General features: G+C 38.3%; 1 protein-coding gene across 2 annotated transcripts in view; it reads left to right on the forward strand.

Moving 5' to 3' along the window:
* The first annotated feature begins 283 nt into the window (after nt 1-283).
* GINM1 (glycosylated integral membrane protein 1) overlaps nt 284-20,811 on the forward strand; it is a 31,608-nt gene continuing 11,080 nt past the window's right edge. The window contains exons 1-7 of one of the 2 annotated variants that reach the window (XM_037022119.2): nt 284-466; nt 8,932-8,991; nt 9,154-9,250; nt 15,118-15,269; nt 15,824-15,980; nt 16,523-16,656; nt 18,023-18,186. In XM_037022119.2, the coding sequence (XP_036878014.1) occupies nt 347-466; nt 8,932-8,991; nt 9,154-9,250; nt 15,118-15,269; nt 15,824-15,980; nt 16,523-16,656; nt 18,023-18,186 (884 nt within the window). In that variant the 5' untranslated portion in view covers nt 284-346. The remainder of the gene's footprint in view (nt 467-8,931; nt 8,992-9,153; nt 9,251-15,117; nt 15,270-15,823; nt 15,981-16,522; nt 16,657-18,022; nt 18,187-20,811) is intronic. The other variant, XM_037022120.2, reaches the window with a different exon arrangement.

Consider the following 20,811-nt stretch of genomic DNA (forward strand, 5'->3'; position numbering starts at 1 on the left):
GCAGGTAAATATACATGCACAGAGGTATAGCTATGTGAAAATGTATATATACCAATTTTGTATATATGTTAATTAGTACATACTAATTTTAAAATAATGGCAGCTTAAGTATTCACACTTGTGATAGCCGCTAACTCTCCAACCCAGAGCGCGGGTCTAACCAGTAATCGACCTACCCCGATTTTGGCTCCGCTCCTCCGCATTGCTCAGTTGCGCGCCCGCGCAGTCTCGGAGCCCAGCCTCTATTGCTGCGGGCGCCTCCGGGGCCCGCCTGGCTCCGCCCCTCGGGCTGGCTCGGCGCTCCGTGCTCACGGCTCTGCCGCCCAGCGCTGCCTGCCTGTCCAAGATGGAGGGCGCTCCGCGGGCGCCGCTAGCCCTCCGGCTGCTCCTGCTCGCGGCGCTGCCTGTCCCCGGGTGGCTGACGACGGGCACCCCTGAGTCGTCGCCACCACTCCAAGCCCCAAAGGTAGGGCAGGGCGGGGAGGCCGGGGCCGTGCGACTGTGGCGTCCACCGTCGACGCTTCCCATCTCCGGCCGGCGGGCCAGGAACGGGGTCCGGGTCCCCAGAGGAGGAGAGGGGAGAAGTGCCCAAGGAAACAAGGGCGGCGTGGGAGGGAAGGCGAGAGAGCGGAAGGGGCTCTTCTCTTGTGCCGCGAAATTTATAGAGATTCTTATGGCAGTCCCATTATCATCCTGAGGGGATTTGCCGTCGAAAGTACGCGGTCGCGAGTGATCTCAGCCTTCTGCCATGGCGCCTTCTGGGCTACAGCCGGCACGGGGCAAGACAGTGTTTATGTACTGGGGAAATGTGGGAGTTTCTCAGCGAGCGAGGACGGGAGCGATTCCAGGCCAAGTGAGTCCTCCGGCGGCGGCGGCGGGTGGGAAGGATTGCCTTCCGTGGGCGTGCAGGAGTCTGGGTGAGCGCACGCCGGACCCACGGGAGAAGGCGAGTGGCTAAAGACCCAGCTCGTACCCTGGCGTCGCCCCCTCGGCTGGAGTTCCGGGGTCGTGGGACCAGCGCCCCAGCCTCCCTTGGGAGCCTATCGGATCGCACTGACCCGATGCCCTGGGGGTGGGGCCTGCTCTGAGCAAGCCCTGCAGATGATTGTGAGGCCGACTGAAGTTTGACAACCACTGCATCCTGTACTAAAAGAGTGGCTGATTCTTAACGTTTTGCCATGGAGTTGGGTGGACATAAACCAGTGTTTTGTTTTTAATCAGTTGAATGTATGGGAGGGAAGGTTGAAGATTTTAAAATGTGAGTTTTCCCAGAATGAAAAGAAGCGACCTGAATACACCTTTGCTTATTCAAGGGTACTCTGAAGTCAAGGGTAACTGACACCTAAATGTCACTTTTTTACTTTTAATGGCATTACTCTCCCTGAACACAAAAACTAAAAGTATCTCAGTTTCAGTTCTTCTGGGGCATTCCAAGAAACAGTGCAAACCCTGAGAACTATTTATATCTAAATTACATGTGGACCACAGTTGCAGCTGGTCAAAAATATGAGTATGATGGGCAAGAGACCAAATAAAAAAATAATCCCTGAGGTTATGGGAATACAGACATTGTTTTTCCCTCTTTCCAAATGTTAAAGTTCCATCATAGTTCCTTACAACCCAAACGACATTTGAGTCTGTCCCCATTACCTGAAAAACAAAACAAAACAAAACAAATGCATTGACTGCAAGCTGGAAATACTCAGCACTGGGGGCTCTTAGTGAGTTCATTTCAGTTCTCCCTTCTAATGCCTTCATCCCACTTCGGGAAAGCCCAAATTTAAACTCAAAGTTCCATAGATTAAATAAATGCTGAGCAGCTAGGAGAATCTTTTTCCTTAGAAATGTTTATATGAGAAGCTGAAGCCTCTTGATCTCAATTTCTTTCAGTGTTTTATTGTGAAAATTTTCAAATGTACAGAACATCTGAAAGAATTTTATGGTGGTCACCATATTAGGTTAAATTCCATACAGTAGACCTTTGTGCAGTGATGGTGTACATCTGTTCTCTCCATTACAGCAGCCACTAGCTACTACTAGGTTGTTGACTATTTGAAATGTGCCCAGTACAACTGAGGAACTGAGTTTTAAATCTTTATTTATTTTATTTTAATTAATTTAAATGTAAATAGCCATATGTGGTTAGTGGGTACCATACTGAATAGTGCAAACTTAGATTACCATTAGTATTTTACTGCACTTTATCACATACCTGCTCATCTATTCATTTTCATATTCAGCTGAACTAAATGTATGAAAACTGGTTTAAGTCAGGAAAATTGTTCTCCTATCCCACCAGTGACCCACATTTACTGGATTAAAAGCATTTTTTCTGTTTTGTTTACATATGCAGTTGTTAGAAGTTGAGGTTATACAGATTGTAAAATAATAAAAATTTCTATAGGACGTTCTTCTTACATTAACTTGGTCACCAAAGAAAGGCATCCAGGAGACACTTATCTTCCTATATGTGTAAATGTTTATTTCATATCTTCCCTTCAGACTTACTCATTTATTTTAAACCAGGTATCTCTTACCTTTGTCCTTAGGAAGCCATTGTGTCCCAGATGGACATACTGTGGGTGAACAAATTAGAGGAAGAATTGAAAATGGGTGGGGAGAAACTTCAGTTCTGCTCCCCTCCTCCCCTTTTTAAGTATACACCACCACCCTGGCTCAGGAGCCTGAACTTCCAGTTGAGTAAGAGGCTCTCAGGAAGAGCCAGAAGTGTGACCTAGCTCTTAACTTCATTGTAGGAGGCAGTAAAGGACTAGGGTCTCTTCTGAAATGAAGTCATTCAGAAGGAACAAAAAGAATTTAATTGAACTTGTTTCTCTGGAAAATATATTATGCTAGTGTCTGTTAATTGTCTTTTACAAAACCTGTACTCTACTAGGCCAGTATGATGTATGTAAGTGTAGTAAATTACTCACAATTTAGTGCATGCTCACTACTGACAGGCAGAAGCTATACAAAGTTTTCTTAAAATACCATCATTGGAGGTTTAGCACTGGACTGTTAGAAGAACAATATTCTATAGTTAAAAGATCCTCTAGTTTGAAAAGAGAAATTTTTGGCTGGAATCTGAACACAATATATTATCAACTTTATGGCTTATCCAATGCTGGTTTTTTTCTAGAGGTGAATATATTGGTTCTCACCACACTTAATTCTGTTAGGGTGGACAGGAGAAAGCTGGGCTGGTTCTGAGGAATCGTTAGTCCAGAAGCTTCCTAGGCTCCTATAGGAATTGGAAAGTATTCCAAAGTCAGCCAGATGTGTGCTATGGTATGTTAGAATCCTGTTCTGTGAGTGAAATCAACTCAAACCCCTAAAATTGCTTCAGTCTTATTCTCTCATTTCTTAGAAGTATATGAAGTATGGGGGATTGATACAGTGTCAAGAAATACACTGTATATAATTTTGATGTTTGTGAATAATTTTCTCATTTTCAAAGTGAAGAATACCTCAAGGAAAAGGCATTTGAGAGTATTGTTTTTATTCTAGGATTACACGTCTGTCTATAAATAAACAGGAAAATTTGATTTACAAATGACAAACTGTAATTCCTGTGACTAGTGATACATACTTCTTAGAATATTTGTTAAAGAAAGTGTCTCTTTTACCAACTTAAATATTTATATTTAATAATATTTAGCATTTACTAATATATAATGTTTATATAAACATGAACATTAATAAACTATTTTAGTAGACTGCTTTTGTGCATACCTTGAGAGGCACTAAAACTGCAGTATACATGCACTCAGGAACATGTGGGAGAAGGGTTAGAGCAACTTTGTTTTTGAAAACAAAAAAGTTGGAAACAATTCAAATGTCCATTGAGAAGTAGAATAGATGAGTGAATTAGTGGTCATTTGATGGAATATTACAGAGCACTGTAAACGAAAGTCTATAGCAGCATGCATCAGCAACTTCAAACAAAAGAAATTCCAGAAGAATATATACGATATTATTTCACTTATATAAAGCTGAGAAACAGATGAAAGTAAATATTTTGTTTAGAGAGAGATACACAGGTACTGAAACTACAAAGAAAAGCAAGAAATGATTAATATGAAGACAATATAGGGATTCCTGCTGCGGGAAGGGAGGCGGATGTGACAGGGTCATGTTGGGGATTTACAAGGAGTGGATGATATCCTAGTTTTTGACATGCATGGTACATGAATGTTAATTTTTAAATTGTACATTTGCATATTACATGCTCATATATAATGTGTGACTTATAAATGGAAAGAACATGTAGATTATGAAAAATCTGAATTGTGAATAAGAGCATAAAACCAGCTTTGAAGAAGTTACTCAGTTTTCCTGGGTACTTCCTTGTAACAGGAAGTATTAAACTTCCATTCGTTTTTCTATTGTTAAAAATAGTCTATAAAAAATGGGGGTGCATGGGGAGGGCTGTGCAACACAGAGAAGACAAGTAGTGATTCTACAACATCTTATGATGCTGATGGACAGTGACTGTAATGGGGTTTGTGGGGGGGACTTGGGGTAGGGGAGAGCCTAGTAAACATAATGTTCTTCATGTAATTGTAGATTAGTGATAACAAAATTAAAAAAATACATGGAAAAAAAGGGGGGGAAATAGAATGCAATGCATTCATTTTAGGAGACTTCAACACACCACTCACTCCAAAGGACAGATCAACCAGACAGAAAATAAGTAGAGACAGAGGCACTGAACAATGTATTAGAACAGATGGACCTAACAGACATCTACAGAACACCACATCCAAAAGCAACAGGATACACATTCTTCTCAAGTGCACATGGAACATTTTCAAGAATCGATCATATACTAGGCCACAAAAAGAATCTCAGTAAATTCAAGAAGATTGAAATTGTACCAACCAGTTTCTCAGATCACAAAGATACGAAACTAGAAATAAATTGCACAAAGAAAATGAAAAAGCCCACAAACACATGGAGGCTTAATAACATGCTCCTAAATAATCAATGGATCAATGACCAAATAAAAACAGATCAAGCAATATATGGAGACAAATTACAACAATAATTCAACAATACAAAAATCTGTGGGATGCAGCAAAGGCCATGCTAAGAGGGAAATATATTGCAATACAGGCCTACCTCAGGAAAGAAGAACAATCCCAAATGAACAGTCTAAACTCACAATTAATGAAACTAGAAAAGGAAGAACAAATGAGGCCCAAAGTCAGTAGAAGGAGGGATATGATAAAGATTAAAGCAGAAATAAATAAAATTGAGAAGAATAAAACACTAGAAAGAATCTATGAAAGCAAGAGCTGGTTCTTTGAGAAAATAAACAAAATAGATAAATTCCTAGCCAGACTTATAAAGAAAAAAAGAGTCTACACACATAAACAGAATCAGAAATGAGAAAGGATATATCACTGCAGACACCACAGAAATACAAAGAATTATGAGAGAATGTTATGAAAAATTATATGGTAACAAACTGGATAACCTAGAAGAAATGGACAACTCTCTAGAAAAATACAACCTTACAAGGCTGACCCAGAAAGAAAAATAAAATCTGAATAGACTAATTACCAGCAAAGAAATTGAATTGGTAATCAAAAAACTACCTAAGAACAAAACTCCAGAATCAGCTGGTTTCACTGCTGAATTTTATCAAACATTTAGTGAAGACCTAATACCCATCCTCAAAGTTTTCCAAAAAGTAGAAGAGGAGGGAATACTCCCAAACTCATTCTACGAGGCCAACATCACTCTAATACCAAAACCAGGCAAAGACACCACAAAAAAAGGAAATTACAGACCAATATCCCTGATGAACATAGATGCAAAAATACTCTACAAAATATTAGCAAACTGAGTTCAAAAATACATCAAAAAGATCACCCATCATGATCAAGTGTGATTCACCCCAAGGATGCAAGGATGGTACAACATTCGAAAATCCATCAACATCATCCACTACATCAACAAAAAGAAGGACAAAAACCACATGATCATTTCTGTAGATGCTGAATAAGCATTTGACAAAATTCAACATCCATTCATGATAAAAACTCTTAACAAAATGGGTATAGAGGGCAAGTACCTCAACATAATAAAGGCCATATATGACAAGCCCACAGCCAACATTATACTTAACAGTGAGAAGCTGAAAGCTTTTCTATTAAGATCATGAACAAGACAAGGATGCCCACTCTCCCCACTGTTATTCAACATAATTCTGGAGGTACTAGCCACTGCAATCAGACAACACAAAGAAATAAAAGGCATCCAGATTGGCAAGGAAGAAGTCAAACTGTCCCTGTTTGCAGATGACATGATATTGTACATAAAAAACCTTAAAGAATCCACTCCAAAACTATTAGATCTAATATCTGAATTCAGCAAAGTTGCAAGATACAAAATTAACACAGAAATCTGTGGCTTTCTTATACACTAACAATGAACTAATAGAAAGAGAAATCAGGAAAAACAATTCCATTCACAATTGCATCAAAAAGAATAAAATACCTAGGAATGAACCTAACCAAGGAAGCGAAAGACCTATACCCTGAAAATTACAAGACACTCCTAAGAGAAATTGAAGAGGACACTAACAAATGGAAATTCATCCCATTCTCTTGGCTAGGAAGAATTAATATTGTCAAAATGGCCATCCTGCCTAAAGCAATCTACAGATTCAATGCAATCCCTATCAAAATACCTACAGCATTCTTCAATGAACTAGAGCAGATAGTTCTAAAATTCATATGGAACAGCAGAAGACCCCGAATAGCCAAAGCAATCCTGAGAAGGAAGAATAAAGCAGGGGAGATCTCGCTCCCTGACTTCAAGCTCTACTACAAAGCCACAGTAATCAAGACATTTTGTACTGGGACAAGAACAGACCCATAGACCAGTGGGACAGAATAGAGAACCCAGGTATAAATGCAAGCATATATGGTCAATTAATATATGATAAAGGAGCCATGGATATGCAATGGGGAAATCACAGCTTCTTCAACAGCTGGTGTTGGCAAAACTGGACAGTTACATGTAAGAGAATGAAACTGAGTTATTGTCTAACCCCGTACACAGAAGTAAACTCAAAATGGATCAAAGACCTGAATGTAAGTCATGAAACCATAAAACTCTTAGAAAAAAATATAGGCAAAAATCTCTTGGACATAAATAGGAGCAACTTCTTCATGAACATATCTCCCCAGGCAAGGGAAACAAAAGCAAAAATGAACAAGTGGGACTATATCAAACTAAAAATCTTTTGTACAGCAAAGGATACCATCAGTAGAACAAAAAGACATCCTACAGAATGGGAGAATATATTCATAAGTGACATGTCTGATAAGGGATTGACATCCAAATTATATGAAGAGCTCATGCACCTCAACAAACAAAAAGCAAATAATCCAATTAAAAAATGGGCAGAGGAGCTGAACAGACACTTCTCCAAAGAAGAAATTCAGATGGCCAACAGGCACATGAAAAGATGCTCCACATCGCTAATCATCAGAGAAATGCAAAATAAAACCACAATGAGATATCACCTCACATCAGTTAGGATGGCCAACATCCAAAAGACAAACAACAACAAATGTTGGCGAGGATGTGGAGAAAGGGGAACCCTCCTACACTGCTGGTGGGAATGTAAACTAGTTCAACCATTGTGGAAAGCAGTGTGAAGGTTCCTCAGAAAACTAAAAATAGAAATACAATTTGACCCAGGAATTCCACTCCTAGGAATTTACCCTAAGAATGCAGCAGCCCAGTTTGAAAATGACATATGCACCCCTCTGTTAATCGCAGCACCATTTACAGTAGCCAAGAAATGGAAGTAACCGAAGTGTCCATCATAGAGGAATGGATAAAGACGTGGTGGTACATATAAACAATGGAATATTATTCAACGATAAGAAGAAAACAAATCCTACCATTTGCAACAACATGGATGGAGCTAGAGGGTATTATGCTCAGTGAAATAAGCCAGGCAGAGAAAGACAAGTATCAGATGATTTCACTCATCTCTGGAGTATAAGAACAAAGAAAAAACTGAAGGAACAAAACAGCAGCAGACTCACAGAACCCAAGAATGGACTAACAGTTACCAAAGGGAAAGGGTCTGGGGCGGGTGGGTGGGAAGGGAGGGAAAAGGTGGATAACGGGGCATTACAATTAGTACACATAATGTAGTGGGGGCGGGTCACGGGAAAGGTAGTATATGCAGAGAGGACAAGTAATGATTCTATTAACATCTTACTATGCTGATGGACAGTGACTGTAATGGGGTATGTTGGGGGGACTTGATAATAGGGGGAGTCTAGTAACCATAATGTTCAAGTAATTGTGCATTAATGATATCAAAATTTAAAAAATAGTCTATAAAAGTAAAAATGATAGGTTTTTTAAAATGTTCTTTTTTTTCCTTTTTATTATGGTGTGATATCATTAATATGCAATCACATGAGCAATATTGTGGTTACTAGTTTCCCCCATTATCAAGTCCCCACCACGTACCCCATTACAATCACTTTCCATCAGCATAGTAAGATGCTATAGACTCACTACTTGTCTTCTCTGTGCTATACTGTCTTCCCTGTGCCCCCCACCCACATTATGTGTGTTAATCATAATGCCCCTTAATCCCCTTATCTCTCCCTTCCCATCATCCTTCCCAGTCCCTTTCCCTTTGGTAACTGTTAGTCCATTCTTAGGTTCTGTGAGTCTGCTGCTGTTTTGTTCCTTCAGTTTTTGCTTTGTTGTTATACTCCACAGGTGAGTGATGTCATTTGGTATTTGTCTTTCTCTGCGTGGCTTAAAAATGTTCTTTTAATGTCATAAGTAATTATGCAATAAATATAATTGAGGCGAAAAGAAAAAACTGAGTTACTCTCTATTAGTGAAATGCTTGCCTATTCAACTTATATAATATTTGTTTTGCAGGACAGCATCAGAATTGATGTAACTACCCTGAAAGATGATGGGGAGGTATCTAAAGAACAGGTTTGTCCTCTTCTGACTGTGTTTTTAATGTATCACTTAGCTAAGTATTATGCAACGTGTTTTATTTTTACCTAGAAATATAATTTTATGTATTTTTGACATGAAGAGTTTGTCATTATTTATGAACTGTTGGAATTAATGTATATGCTGCTTTATTTTAAGGTTGTTCTTCATATAAACTATGAGAATGGACAGGTATATGTAAATGACTTCCCTGTAAATAGTGGTGTAACCCGAATAAGCTGTCAGACTTTGATAGGTGAGTACTACTAAATTATTTCCATAAAATTGTTCTGTTTTTAATAATACTAATGAAACACAACTCTCTGATGTTACATATTTCCATTTTCAATTCATGATATACATCATTAATAGGGCATAATAACACCAATGTGTTGAAAGCTCTATTTCTACTTTACAATGGCATATGTACATTTTCTCTCTTTCATGAGATTGGCATTGATTGGAACTGCATTTCTGATAGGTTGATATCCATGTAAGAATGTATGTATATGTAGTAAATGAAGATTTACATGCAAAAAGTAAACTCTTAGAGGAGTGCTTATCACAATTGTAAAAAATAAAAAAGAAAGAGAAAAATGAATCATCTGATTGATTCCTGTAGTTTTCAGTTTCTTCTGCCCTTATTGTCCATATAACATTTTTTCTTTTTAACCTATGTTGGAATGTACTATACTATTTAAGTGAAATAAGATTAGAAATATGTATAGTATTCTTATTACCTTTCTTAATATATGCACTGAAGGCAGTAAGTTTTTCTCTGAACACTTGTATCTTATATTTGATTTGTAATATATTTACATTATCATTCAGTTCATAGTGTTTTCTAATTATTTGTTGTGCTATTGTCTTGTCTTATGAGTTTTAAAAGTATATTCCTTAATTTCCAAACATTTGGGGATTTTTTTTTTTTTTTGCTGATTATACCTCCATCTTCAGAGTATATATGCAGTATAATTTTAACCCTTTGAAGTTTGGAAACTTGTTTTATGGCTTAGCATGTGGTCAGTTTTAGTAACTGTTGCTTTCCATGTGTACGTAAAAAGAAAGTAAATTATGTAATTAGTTGGATATGATGTTCCATATAGGGCAGGTCGAATTCGTTCAGTCATTTATGGAGTTACTAATTTTTTTTGTTTGCTTGCTCTGTCAGTTATTGAGGATGGCATGTTAAAATCTCCACTATATAGATTAGTCTACTCTCCTTTCAGTTTTGTCAATTTTCACTTTATATATTTTGATGCAATATTACTAAATCCATACAGATTTAGACCTATACTGTTTTCCTGGTGGACTAACCCTATTATCATTATAGTAAGTCCTTCTTTATGTCTAGTGGTGTTTTTGCCTTGAAATCAGCTTTATCTTTATTACTTTAGCAATAACTCCTTTTTGACTGGGCAGGGATTAGGGAGGTAGAATGTTGTGTGGTATCCTTCCATTTTCTTTCAGTGTTTCTGGGTCCTTATAATTAAGGTGAATCTCTTAAAAGCAGCATATACTTAATTGGTTTCTTTTTTTAGTCAGTCAATCTGTCTTTTAATTGGAATTTTAATTTATTTACAGTAATGTAATTAATTGATATATTTGGATTTGAATCTTCCACCTTAATTATTTGTTCCCTCTTTGTTCTCTGTTCCTTTTTCTTCTCTTTGCCCTCTTCTGGGTTGTTTATTGTTTCATTGTTCCCCTCTGTCAAGTTGCTTTTGTATTATTTTACTATTCTTTTAATGGTTACCCTTGAGATCAATAACTAGTACTTCTATCATGTTCCAAACAGTGCAGGAACCTTAGAACACTTAAGCTCCATTTATTCCATTTCTGCTTTTGTGTTGTTATGATCATGCATTTTAACTCTGTGTTCTTAAACCCAATGCAATGTAATGTTTTTTATAGTCCAATATTCATTTATGTTTACTGTTATAGTTACCCTTTCCATTGCTCTTCATTCCTGTCTGAATATATATGTGTTCCCCTCAGGGGTCATTTTCCCTCTGTCTAAAGAATTCCCCTTAGTATTTTTTTAGTGCAGATTTGTTAGCAGTTAATTACCTGAGCTTTTGTTTGTCTAAAAACATCTTTACATGGGTTTCATTTTAGGAGGATACTTTTACTGGGTATGGAAGCCTGGGTTGGCACTTTAAAGGCTAATTTCCATGTCTTCTCACTTTAGTGTCTACTGAGAATCAGTGTCAGTCTCATGCTCCATTGAGGCTAACATTTTTTTCTGGTTGCTTTTAAGATTTTTGTTTGTTTGTTTTTGGTTTTCAGTAGTTGCACTATGATACGCACAGGTGTGCAGTTCTTTAATCTGTGACTCAGTGTCTTTTGTCAGTTTTGGAAAGTTTTTGGTCATTATCTTTTCAACAAATGCTACTTCCCCATCCTCTCTCTTTCATTCTTTTCTGTTTTTTATTCCATCCTTTTTCTTTCCATCCTTCCAGCACATGCATTCATCAGCTATGTCTAATTTAGTTTCATTTATTGCATTTCATTCTTTTTTTGGTTCTTATTTTTGATCACTTAACAGTTATCTGGTGAAATTCTCCATTTTATTGTCTTATTTTGTTGAACCTAATAGTTATAGTAACTTTAAAGCTCATGCCTGCCCACTCTAATTTCTTGAGCCCCTTCATATCTGTTTTTTTCTCTTTATCTTCTACTATGTGTTGTTATTTTTGATATTGGGCATGGAAAGTTATAAAGGCTCTGGATGATATTATTTTCCTCTAAGGAAGATTATTTTAGCCCTTGTAATGATAATAACAAGCAGAGTACCTCGATTATTAAGTCAAGGATTGAACTGATGAAGGCTGGATTCCAGTCTTTGTAGGTCTAGTCTATCTCTCATTCACTTCCTCAGATATACCTCTTTTTAGATCCCAAGTGAAAATTTGGGGTGTTTACAAGGGCTTCCCTCTTTTGTGGGCCCCAAACTCCACATCATCATAAGCCTGACATAGGTTCTGCTTCACTTCTTAGTATCTTAGGTGCATGCTCAGATTCTCAGCCCATTCCCATTTATGAATCAGCAAATGTTTCAGTGGGGAAAACTGCATAGAAATGTTGACTTACTTCTGTGCTTCCTTTTTCTCTAGGATCTTGTCATAATTGATGGACATTTTTGTAGCCATCACTTACTTTTATTCTCCTCTGCGTGACACTACCAAAAGCACTGTTTTAGCTTCTCTGCCTCAGCCATTGCCTTCTCAGCTTTCCAGCTTCTCTACCTGGTCACCTTGGGAATAGGCACATGCCTCCTGAGGTGCTGGCTGTCCTTTTAACTCTGATGCCTCCAGATAGATGTGGGTTTTGAGTGTATGTGTTTATTTTTTTACATCTCTTCTAGTGGCTCTCGGTGAGGAAGTTAGTGTACCACAAGCTAATTCATAGCAAGGAAAAGAAGTGCTACTGCTGATTTAAGTAATTCCACTGGTGGTGTGTTCATTAGGAATTTGGCATGGAATGCAACCTGGCTGCTCTACCTATTATAGTCATCCTTGTAGTAATCCCAGTTGTTGCACTGAGTTTGTTTATTTGATGGCTGAAGTAAATGCCCATGTTATTAGTTGTAAGAATCTTCAAAACATTAAATGCAATATCATCTCTCCTTTGTTCTTTTAAAAAATTTCTTCTTTGGTAGGTGTATTAGTTACACATTTTTGTATAACCACTTGACCTAAAACTGAGTGTGCTACCACAGTGTTACCTCATTTCTATAGGCCAGGAATGTGAGCTTGGCATAGCTGGGTCCTCTTACTCTGGCTCTCTCATGGATACAGTCATCTCAAGGCTTAGCTAGGAAGGGTCCGCCTCCTAGCTCACTCAGTGGTTGTGGACAGGATTCAGTTCCTTGTGAACTGCTGGGCAGAAGCCTCAGTTCCTCACGAGAGGCCTCCCTCATTTCCTTGCCACATGGACCTCTCCCTGGAGCATCTCACAGCCTGGCAGCTGGCTTTATCAATGAGAGGACAAGAGAGACTGCCAGCAAGAGCAAGAATACTAGCAAGACAGTTTTCTATAATCCGGTCATAGAATTGACATCCATCACTTTTGCTGTATTCTGTTTGTTAGAAACAAGTTACTAGGTCTGGCCCACACTCATTGGGAGGGGGTTATACAAGGGCATGAATACCAGGGGCAAGGGCCACTGAGAACCACTGAATTGTATTCTAGAGCAGGGGTCCCAGCTTTGGGAGCTGAGGAGTCACCACTTTGATGTATTTATGTGACTGTGTTTTCTCTTCCATTGAGTCTCTTGTGTCCTCGGGCACTAGCCTTTGGGTATACGGATATGCTAACAAGGAGCCCCCTGCTCCAGGAGGGTGACCAGTGGGTGATCTGTCAGGGAAGACACTGACATGGATGCGAGGGGGAAGCTTCGCAGTTAGGAGCCTGAGTGGAGAGGAGAGAGGTGAGGCCGACTAGAGAGAGAGGAGCAGCAGGTTGCTGCCATGACGATCCTGAAGAAGCAGCACGATTCAGAGAGTCAGCAGCAAAGTCATGGGGCAGCCGCTGAGGGTGTTTGAACAGGGAGCTGTTCTGGTGAGGTGAGTCTGACATTGTTATGCAATGGTTTGAAGGGAAGGGGCAGGAAAAGGGGAGCATAGCTATGTAAGTATTGTAATAATAAGTAGTTAAAGAACTAGATATTGGGTGGAGAGATAGGTAGGAGATGGAAAGGACAAATATAAGAGATACTTTGGAGCTGGAATGCAGAGGAAGCAGCTGACTGGGTATAGACGATGAGGATGAAGAATCAAAGGTAATCTAGTAGCTTGGAGGAGGATGGACTTAACTAACAAAAACATGGAAGTCAAGGAAGGACAGTTTTGTGAAGACAAGATTGAGCTAAAGAGTTAGGTCACTGGGTTCTCAATAGAAATGTCTGTACATTTGTAAAATTAAAAATTTATAAATGTTAGTCTATAATCACCAAAAATTTTGATTTACTGCGATTGGGTGAGACTGTGGGATCTATACAGTTCTGCAGTTGATTCTGATACATATTTAGGATTTAGAACCACTAGACCAGGTGTTTAAACATCATGGATAATATGACAGCATGTATATTTAAAGTTTTGTATTTATAACTCTGGATGGGACCATGGCTGAACAAAAGCTGTAATACAATACACAATGCATATGCTCAAGGAATTCAGCCTAGTGGAAGAGACAGGTTTATAAACTAAGAGATGCACTGCAAGAAAGTTAGTGCTTTACAAAAAAAAAGGCATGAACTCAGCATTGTAGGGATAAGGTAGCCAAAACTACTTAAGTAGTTTATTAGAAATGGATGGGGCCAGGGAGAGTGACTAGTAAAAAGCATCCAGATGAAGGGACTAGCCCTATAAAGGCACTGAATCAGTTCAGACCGGTGGTTCTGCAGTCATCAAACCATAACATTTGAGGGATGGAAAGTAAATGCTCCATTTGTAGCAGTTTCATTGGTTTATGTTGATTTATCTTTTTCTATAGTGCATTCTGCCTTACTAGAGTAGGCACCAGCTTTAGAGCAGCCAGAACTGCCACACTCCACCTCCTTTGGTGTGGGGTAGAGGGTTTTTAGCTAGAGAGGAATATGGCCAGTAGCTAATCCTACCCCATGGTCCATTGGTGGGGAGTAATTGCAGGGCTTTCCCACCCTCTTCCCCATGTCTGTCCTTTCCCATAGTTAGAAGTCCCTTCTCAGGACTGAGAAGAAAGCTCAGTGTCCTCACTGTGTGGGCTCCTCCAGTCACTGGATTTTGTGAATGGATGAATGAATATGCTTACTTTACTAAAACATGGAATTGGCTGTGTCTTCTAGTCTGCTTTGTAATGGCTATGCCATGTTTGTTCCTCATTAATAAACTATGTAAAGGAATAGTGTGGTGTTTCATATATCAGGCATTTTTTGTTCTTCAAATGACTATAAGCTTTGTCAGGACTTGTCAAGTTGTTTGTGTTCATAAATTTAAAACATCAGTGAGGTCCGAGATGAAGGCAGAGAAATTGGTATACAGCTGTCTTGTTCCATGTAAATGTCATCAAAGTGGTCAAATTCAGTAACAGATTTGGTTGGCATTTTTTATTCAGAGCTGTCACTACTTTATTTTTTTATAGTGAAGAATGAAAATCTGGAAAATTTGGAAGAGAAAGAATATTTTGGAACTGTCAGTGTAAGGATTTTAGTTCATGAATGGCCTATGACATCTGGTTCCAGTTTGCAACTAATTGTCATTCAAGAAGAGGTAGTAGAGATTGATGGAAAACAAGTAAGACAGTATGCTTATTAATTGGGGGTTAAATTCTGAAGATTTGTGCTAGGTATTATGCATGTGTTCAGTTATTATTTATTTCTGATAAGGAAGGAAGGTACCCTAATGTTACCTGTGTCCAGTCACTTAGAATGTTTTGTTTTAGTGTTTACTTGTTTAGCATTGGAAATCTTAATTTTAAAACAATCAATCATATTCATCCATGTCTATATCACTTTACAATATTAGAAACATCATTAAACAGCAGGTGAGCGAAGGGACTGAATTTGGTTCACTGCTTTGCTACCACTTCCCCTGGCTAAGTCGCTAAGCAAATGAAATGGAACTGAGAACAAACTTCCAGATCAGCGAGTGCCGCAGCACACAGGAGTGTGGTTAAAGTCGTCAATTAAATGCCTCAAAGTGGGAGGGGGAGAATAAAGAGTAATTGTTTGACTAGGACAATGGTTTTGGTTGCAGAGATCAGGGAGGAAGATTCAGTTTTCCATTCTTACTGGGTTGTGCTGTTATTTAAATAAATGAAGAGTAATTGCTTATTGTTTCTTTCATAGGCTCACCAAAAGGATGTAACTGAAATTGATATTTTAGTTAAGAACCAGGGAATACTCAGACATTCAAACTACACTCTACCTTTGGAAGAAAGCATGCTATACTCTATTTCCCGAGACAGTGACACTTTATTTACCCTTCCCAACCTCTCCAAAAAAGGTATTTTTAAAAGACTATTATTTGATGTATTAAGGAAATTATTCATTTAATTGGTAGCTTCTTAATCGTAATATGTTTGGAAGTAAGCTTCTTTCAGAAATGCTTTATAACATGTATAGTAAGTCTCTTTAAGGACCATAGAAATCTATTTTGAGTCTTAATAGAATGTGATTGCACAGTGACATTTTGCTGCAATTATCTGCTTTTACTCTGGATAATCATCACAAAGTACATAATAAGAGTATTGTTCGTTTAATTTCATTTGGAAGAAGCAGCATTCATGTTTTCCACTGAAACACAGAACTTTTGAAAATTTGACTTTCTGTATGATAGAATTATAACTGCTATAGTTCTTATAACTGTCTTAGTATATGGGTCCCTTCTGGCATTTAAATTTGAACAATCAAATATGTTATTTTTTTCTCTGTGCAGGTAAGTATCCGTTCTTACTCTCCTCCCTCTCTGGCCTAGTGGCTTGAGGCTCGGCAGGCGGGAGAGCAGCGCATGCCTGGCATCCTGGTAACCTGGCTCTTCCTCCTCAGCAGAAAGCGTTCGTTCCTCGCAGACCACCAGCCAGTATCTCATCAGGAATGTGGAGACCACCGTAGATGGAGACGCTTTACCTGGGAAATTACCTGAAACCCCTCTCAGAGCAGAGCCTCCTTCTTCATACAAGGTAAATCAGGAATTTGGGATTATCTTTATATCACAAAGCATTTATGGTTATGATGAAGAAAAGAGCATTTGAAATGAGGTGGAAACCATGAGGATCAGAAGTATAAAACATTTTTAATAATGGATTCTTCACTGTATTTAATGTGACTTTTTTTAGGTATTCCTATTTTCCTTTCTAAACTTCATTTAATGGTATAGTCAGATAATGACTATCAGGTCACTGGATTTCATTTTGTTTGGGATTTTCAGTTCCAAAGCCTCTCTCCTATTCCCATTTGTTTATTCTGTGACTCCTATGCTCGCACGTTCGCACGTGCATGGTGCCTTCAAAATCTTGTACATCAGCGTGAAGACACTTAGTTAAGAGTGTACTTCCGGGAGTCAGACTGTATTGGTTTGAATCCTGGTTCTGCCACTTACTAGTTATGTGATCTTGGACAAGTTCCTAGACTCTCCAACCTCAGTTTCTTTATCTGTACAATGGAATACCCATAAAATCTGTAATATAGTGCTTATTTCATGCAGTTGTTATAAGGATTACATGAGGTGGGTACAGACCTTAAATATGCATTGGCACCTATGAAATCCTCATATATTATTGATGGCATTATCCTGTTGACAGGGAAGATCCTTGGGGTTCAGAGACAGTATCCTGGTATTTTCATATGCCTTAGCTAGGTCTCTTACTCAAAATAACTTCCATTTAAGTGAGCAGGGTCTATGGTTAGTCTCAAAGGATTCCAGAGATTATTTTTTGAATTCTCACTGAAGGTTGGGGTTGCTGGAGAAACTCAGGTTACTTTTGCTGCCTGAACTCTTGTACCCTCACTGTGTCTACCCCACCTCCCTCAGAGCAGGGCAGCCCATGATCAGACTCTCTTCAAAGTCTGTGCCATCCATGCATGCCTAGATTTTTCTTACTCTTTTAAGTAGAGAAGCATGTTTGGTACATGGTGAACTCCCCATCTTCCAAAAGCTGTTAAGAAGCTTTCTCCCTCTTCTCTTAACCTCCAAATTACTGGAAACATATAGTTGACTCATCTACTTTGCATAAGATGGACTAGTCTAACCTTTCATTAGTTAGCAATTATTTTCATTTAACTTATTGTTAAACTACAGTATAAATAAAGGTAAAGAATAGTAATATTTTTGTGCCTGTATTGTTAGAACATAATTTTGAAAATTGTAAATAACAAAATGCTCCCATTTATAATATAGTTAGATAAGTTTTGACATCTGTACAGCCACCCATAAACTGCCACCATGACCAAGATACAAAATGTCATCACCCCAAACTAGAACGTAATTTTTTAAGTTCCTTAGAGTTCAAAATATACCTGTATATCTAATCAAAGATCCTTTTTTAGGTGGTGTGTCAGTGGATGGAAAAGCTCAGAAAAGATCTGTGTAGGTACTGGAGCAGGGTTTTCCCAGTATTCTTTATGTTTTTGAATGTCATGGTGGCTGGAATTATAGGAGCAGCTGTGGTAATAACCATCCTAAAGATGCTTTGCCCAGTTTGTAAATACAAGTAAGTATTCTTTATTTTTGAAGCAAAATTTGTTACTTTTAATGATCAAAAAGTGAGTTGGATTTACTATATCTTAGAAAATATAAAAATGAGGAAGGGTAAGACAACCTTCCAACTTTAGCAAAATTAAGAGACACTTCTGGATATCTATTACCAACAAGACACTTGTCTTAGGGACTCAAATATAGATAAGAGAGACTCTGCTTGCTAGGAACTTAGTTTATTAGAAAAGGAAACAAATATCTGTAATGGACAATGCAGTGTGTACAAAAGAGAAAGGAAACGAGAGCTTTACTCTGTATTTTCTACTCCAAGGTATCGATTTAAAATGGAGTTAATTTTAGGAGATTAACAGGATATTCACTGCAGCACTGCTTGTAACAGAAAATAAAAGCAAGAGGAAACCTTGAACTGTTTATCCACGGGGGCTTAGCTAACTAATGGTTCACACATTGCAATGGGATTCTTGCTGCTTGTCAAATATAGAAGTCTGGAATCTATTAGATGGGGCAGGTGGCATTAACAGTATGATCCCAGTTAGGTAAAACAGATTAGGTGTATATGCATATAAGTAAATAGAAAATTTCTGGAATGTCAAAATAAGTTCTAATGAGTGGAAATGAGAGCAGGGGTAGAGAGACTTTCACCTTTTCCCTTTCTGTACAGCTTGACTTTTTTTTAACTGTAAGGAATTATTTTATAAATTTGAAAATGAATTTATTGTTAGCATTTTTACCAGTTTAGCAGCCATTGTAGTTGTTGTAGTAAAAGTAAATCGCAATAGAACAGAGATGACTAGTTTTTGGCTTAGCTAAATTACATTGCACTACGTTGGAGAGACCATAGGATTTATAGAAAAAAAGACCAAATTTAAACATTTGCTCTCAAGTTGCTTGCCACAAAGTCTTTGAAATTCCCATTTCTTCATGCATAAGATTAAACTGAAGCCTCCCTTAAAGGGAGTCATAGTGCAAGCCAAGCACTTGAGGAGTAAAGAAGTGCTAGTGCCCCTCCACCTTTTACTTCCGGTGTCCCCTGAACATTTCCCATTTCTTCCTGATAATGGAAATTCTATGACTTAATAGTTTCTTCCTTTTTCCTTTGGCTACCAGCGAGCTCAGAATCTTTTTTTTTTTTATTTTTTTTTTTTTTTTTTTTATTTTTTTTTTTTTTGAGAGGGCATCTCTCATATTTATTGATCAAATGGTTGTTAACAACAATAAAATTCAGTATAGGGGGGTCAATGCTCAATGTACAATCATTAATCCATCTCAAGCCTAATTCTCGTCAGTCTCCAATCTTCTGAAGCATAACGAACAAGTTCTTACATGGTGAACGAATTCTTACAGAGTGAATAAATTCTTACATGGTGAACAGTACAAGGGCAGTCATCACAGAAACTTTCGGTTTTGATCATGCAATATGACCTATAAACCATCAGGTCAAATATGAATATTCATTTGATTTTTGTACTTGATTTATATGTTGATCCCACATTTCTCCTATTATTATTATTATTTTTATTTTTAATAAAATGCTGAAGTGGTAGGTAGATGCAAGATAAAGGTAGAAAACATAGTTTAGTGCTGTAAGAAGGCAAATGTAGATGATCAGATGATCAGGTGTGTGCCTATGGACTAAGTATTAATCCAGGCTAGACAAGGGCAGCAAGACATCCACGGATGCAGAAGATTTCTCTCAAAGCAGGGGGGGTGAGGTTCTGAGCCTCACCTCTGTTGATCCCCAAATTCTCACCTGATGGCCCCCCTGCGACTGTGCCTGTCTTAGGTTGTTCCTCCCTTGAGGAATCTTACCCGTCTCTGGCTAACCAGTCATCTTCCGGGGCCATACAGGGAAATGTAAAGTTGGTAAGTGAGAGAGAAGCCATATTGTTTGCAAAGGTTAGCTTTTTACTTCTTTGCAGATTTATGCCCTGTGGCTTCTATGCCCAGCACTTGTCTCGAGGTATCTTTACCACCTGGAGGAATTATGATACTCGGTAAATTCGATATGAGGCACGAATTCTATTTAAAGTTTGTAATTAGGAAGGAAGAAGAAAAGCTATAGATGTAGCATATGAAGGAAACTTGGGAGGATTGATTATTTCTTTGACATATCTTCTTGTATAGTACCTTAAGTATGTATAGGTTTTAAACTACTAACTAATTTGCACACACATATTGACATAATAGGAATACGGTGACATAAACAAAGCAAATCTATAATTACCAGCCATCTCCAGTGAAGCCAAGAAAACCATTTAGGCACCCTAGGCATTTGTGAAAATTTATCTATGATATGATGGATATTTTCCAACTGTACTTGAACCATCAGACAAATTAAAGCAGCCCATTTCTGGGATCTGTTCACATCCCATATGTTCTTTTAACCATAGATAGTCTATAGTCATGAGATTTTGGGGTGCTACAACTTGCACCCCTCCCAACTCCTGGTTGAGTTCCAACAGTACAGATCCAGTCAAATTCGTTGTCTCACTGTATGCACATGCCAGCCTAGACATCTCCCTCCTCCTTCTTATGGCAAGTCCAGGAGCTGGTGGGCTGGATGCAGCCACAACCGCAGCATCGTCCGGATCCCTGTGGAGGCTTTTTGATGATCATCCCC

Source organism: Manis javanica, chromosome 13, assembly GCF_040802235.1.
Source record: "Manis javanica isolate MJ-LG chromosome 13, MJ_LKY, whole genome shotgun sequence".
NCBI classification, from domain to species: Eukaryota; Metazoa; Chordata; class Mammalia; order Pholidota; family Manidae; genus Manis; species Manis javanica.